General features: G+C 44.1%; 1 protein-coding gene across 1 annotated transcript; it reads right to left on the bottom strand.

Annotated features, from left to right (window-relative positions):
* Positions 1-2,369: 2,369 nt before the first annotated feature.
* LOC102842826 (melanoma-associated antigen 10-like) lies at positions 2,370-3,494 on the bottom strand. Its single transcript, XM_006874787.1, has one exon. The coding sequence runs from the start codon at positions 3,492-3,494 to the stop codon at positions 2,370-2,372; it is 1,125 nt and encodes a 374-aa protein (XP_006874849.1).
* Between the last annotated feature and the right edge of the window lie 1,098 nt (positions 3,495-4,592).

Raw genomic sequence — 4,592 nt, 5'->3', positions numbered from 1 at the left:
GCAGAATCGAGCCCTTTGGTTATTTAAATGATTATATATTCCTAAGTGTTTTTGTGTACATCACAGAAAACAACAAAACAACAAACAAAATAAAAAACAGGGAATAGAAGCAAATACTACTGAATGATGATGCAAGCAGGAGATTGTAATCAATTCAATGGAACAATGAGTGTATAACCAATGTTTTCCCATGTAAACTATCACTCAATTCACAATAAAAACTTATAAAAATAAATAAATATAAAACAATGATTTACAATTTATTGGACATTAAGGAAAAGAGAGTGATCTCTGAAAGACGACAAATAAGTGAGAGGATATAGACCATTGCCCAGCTGACTGCCTAGAGAGAGACCGCACACCACAACACAAGAAAGCGATTTGAGGAGAATGACCTTGGAGTCTAGGGAGGTCAAGGTGACTAGAATCTGCAGGAGAACATTCCAAAAAGGACACAGATACACAGAGAGAGAGCTCCAGAACTTACATAGGACTGGGAAGAGCTCTTATTCCCATCAGTCAGAGTGGAAAACTTCCTAATTCATGGGGCACTGTTACTCGGAAAAGGATTTTGCTTTGGTGTTGTTATTGTGATGCTGTTAGGTGCCCTTCAGCTTCACCAACACATAGAGACTCTGTGTAACACAACAGAAAATGCTGCCCAGTCCTGCCCCATATATATGCCTTAGTGGTGAAGAAATATTAGTCTAATTGCTTCTCTTACCTCACCTACCAAAGAATAAAAACAAAACCCGAATTCATCACACTATTTCCAAATAACTTCACTGTGTCCCAGATCAAACCTCAAGAACCGTTCAGTTTTGTTTTTGTTTTTAATGAAAACACAAAAATATTCAATCCTCAATAAGGTAAATGAACTCTATAATGGCTGGCATCCAATGAAGCTTACCAGTCATTCAAAGAAGCACGGAAGCACAATCAATAATGAGGAGGAAAAAAATCAATCAGAAGTTATCCAAAAATAAGGCAGATTAAAAATAAGGACATTAAAATAACTATTACACTACTCAAGAAATGAGATGAAAGATTAAATAGAATTGATAAAAATGATGTCAACATTGAGATATATAAGCTACTATATCTGACCTTATATAACAACACTGGTTTGGAAAGCACTAGTGAGTACGTTTGTACAACTTGAAGAATGTAATCAATGTCATTGTATTGTATGTATAGAAATCAGTAAATTGGTGTCTTTGTTGCACATCTATCACTATAATCAATGGCAGATTACACGTGGCACAGTAAAAGTGAACATGATGGTTAGCATTAGCATTTTTCATGAATGCCATTTAGTTCTAGGACTCTTGTGGTCCCAGACCCCACTCCCTTTTCTTCTGGGAAAGTTTTGCAGCATTAACCATGTGGACCTTGTTTCCATTCAGACAAAGTGCACTGAGGGAGACCTAGTGAAACCGTCCTCTCACTAGAGGGTATGAACACCGGTTTCCACAGTAGGACAAGAACGCAGGACACCGCACAGACCTGCCCCAGGTGGGCCTTTCTCGCTGGCTTCTCCATGACCCCAAAGTACCCAAGAAGAACCGTTTTCCATCCAGAATTTTCTTTGGCATCTAAGTCACTGTCTTAGAGCCAGGTTCCTACCAGTTTCCTCACAATGAACTCCACAGGAGGAACTGCACTTTCCCAAAGTTCCAAATTGCCTGGACTAGGCACTTCTGTGGGCAGCCTCCCACCTGGAACCCCATAACTTACGCCCTCTTTCAATGGGCTTTAGAGTCTTGGGGCATCTAGTGTCTTCCCGTGTGACCGACTCCTGGACAAGGCTCTGAGAAGGGCTGTGTCTTGCTTTGCCTAGGATCCCTCACTAACACGGTCTCTCCTAGGTAGCAGAACCTCGATTCATGTTTGGGGAAAAAAGAAACTGTAAGCCAGGGCTTCATGTACTAAGGTTTTGTTTAGCTTACAAACCAAGCAAACCCATGTATATAGCTTTTATAATCACACAACACAGACTAAGAAGAACATCCAAACATATTTTATTTTTCACATTCTATAGCACTGAAAAATTATTTCACATTTACAAAGAAATTTCTGTTTCAGTGTCTCACAATATTTTGTTTCTGATCACTGTGTAAGATAGACAGCTTCCCAATGTGTTTTACAGAATAACAAAATTCTCACTTCTGAACCACATGAAAATGATGTGTAATCAATATCATTAGTAAACTTAAATTCTGAAGCAAATTAAATCTTATCTATTCAAGGGAACAACATTTGAAAAACACCAATAAGAGAAGAGGATACAACTCTCATTTCCCCTATAGAACAGGAACACAAAGATACTATACGCCGGTCCTCCCCTTTTTAGAACAATGATTTCCCTCTTAAACAGAGTGTGAGGGATGGCCTGAAACTGGACTTTGGGAAGAAGCTGCTGGATGTGGCCCTGGAAAACTCTCAATGGACATGGCAGTAGTGATTTCTGTGGCAACGCTGGACTGGGCTCTTTCAGCTAAATCTCTCAAAGCCTCCTCATACCAGAATGGGTAGTTTCTGGGGTCACTATCACAGATTTTGGCCCAAAACTCAAGCACTTTCATCTTATTGGTTTCAGCGTGAGCTCTAGGACCCCACCGGAATTCATAGCGGGTAGGATGGCTGTTGGGCACCGGCCAGTACTCCAGGTAGCCCTCTTGCACCCAATCATTGGTGATGAGCTTTTGGAGGTCCCCGTAGACGGAGTGCTCCCTCCCAGCATACACACCAATCGTACTCAGAGCTTTCCAGATATTCTCCTCAGGGGCACAGTTGCCCTCCAGGAAGATTATGCTCAGGACAAGTATAAGAATGCCAGTCTTAGGCACACCATAGTCACCACTCAGCATTCCATCATACGTGAGGCCCAGTGTGTTGACAAGGGCATAGGAGTGGCTGCTGGGGTCCACTTCCTTCATGTCAATGCCAAAGACCAGTTGCATGCACTCTGCGGTTTCCCTAAAGATCACAGAGAAGTGGTCCTGGTATTCTCTGATGATAGTCAATATTTCTGCCCTTGTGGTGAGCTCCTTCATTTGATATTTGAGGAGCAGGAACTGCACCACATCAGTCACTTTATCATCTAGTGCTTGTCTAAGCATGGCCTCGTAGTCTGGTGAGGCCTGCAAAATGCCCTGACCCTCATCTTCTTGGCTGCTGGAGCCCTCATCTAAGTTGCTGGACACACAGGGGGCTGCAATGGCTTGGGAAGGGGAGTAGGATATCTGGGGACTCTGGGAATTAAAAGGAGACCCAGTAGCAGAAACACTCTCAGGGGTGCTTGGGAGCAGAGAACAGCTAGGGGAGGAGGAGCGAGAAGATAAGGGGAAACAGGAGGAGCTGGTGGAAGAAGAGGAGACCTCTTCTTCCTCAGCCAGGAAGACCTGCGCCTCCTCCTCCTGGCTCTGGTGTTCACTTTGCGGATGAAGACTTTGCTCAAGCGAATAACGTCTACGCTTTGATGGGGGCGACATGATGGCTATTGTCAGAGACTGCAGGCAGGAGGGTTGATAATGGGATTCCACAGGGCTACAGGAGAGAGAGTGGGAGAGCGTCAGTAGCATCCCTTGATAAACTCACCTTGGAAACTCTAACAAAGGCTGACATATATGTCTTCTACAGTGCTTATAGGTCTACTGTTTCCTGAAGGAGGAAGTGACACAGGTCAGGTTCAGCCAGAACTTCCAGGGCTGACAGGGGGGTGAGTGAGTCAGGGACTGTGAGGTCCCCTCACTTCCAGGGTGGGTGGGGCCTTAGTACACATTCAGAGACTCACCTTGACCACTCACAGCGCCTGTGTCCCTTCTGCTCTGCTGAAGGATGGGTATCTCAGACAAAGGTCCTCACCACCTACTTCCTTGCATCCCTGTGAGAGAACATAAGAGACATTTCAGGATACTGACTGCAAGTTCAATCCTGAGTTTCCCAGTGCTGACAGAAAGGGCAGGTCGGATTCTGTGAGATCCCTACAGTTTCAGGTGAAGGACCCCTCATTGCTCACTCAGGGTACTTGTCTTTCTTGAATCTAAGACAAAACTCACAACAAGAGTTCATATCCCTGAAACCAACGAGAAAGAAGTGAAGAGACCCCATCCAGGCACATCTTCTTAAGACCATTTAAGGCTGAAAAAAGGTACAGGATAGAGCTGATACTCATGACTTGTAGGATGAGGGTATCCTCAATCCTACTTCTGAGTATTATCTTTACTCCTTGCTTACAGACCCCGTGCTGACTTTCTCAGACAAAGGCCTCAACTTCTTCAGATGTCTTACCCTTATCCCATCCTCCTCACTGAGAAGTAGTGAGTGGGGTAACAGTCACGTACCACAGACTAGGTTCGCTCACCATGAATGGCAAAGTCATTGTGGGGATTGTTTCGGGCAGGGGGGGAACCCTCAGTTCTGTAATGTAAGGTCTCCCAAGTCTTCTTTCAGGATTACTTGGAGTCCTGGTGTGGCAGGCAAAACTGCAAGGTCAGTTTGAACCACAAGGTTGGCAGTTCAAACCTACCAGGCGCTCCTCAGAAACCTTATGAGTTGGAACCGACTCTATGGCACTTAACAACAACAAC

This window comes from Chrysochloris asiatica, unplaced genomic scaffold (genome assembly GCF_000296735.1).
Source record: "Chrysochloris asiatica unplaced genomic scaffold, ChrAsi1.0 scaffold00301, whole genome shotgun sequence".
Taxonomy (NCBI): Eukaryota; Metazoa; Chordata; class Mammalia; order Afrosoricida; family Chrysochloridae; genus Chrysochloris; species Chrysochloris asiatica.
This window is presented reverse-complemented; position numbering and strand designations above follow the sequence as displayed.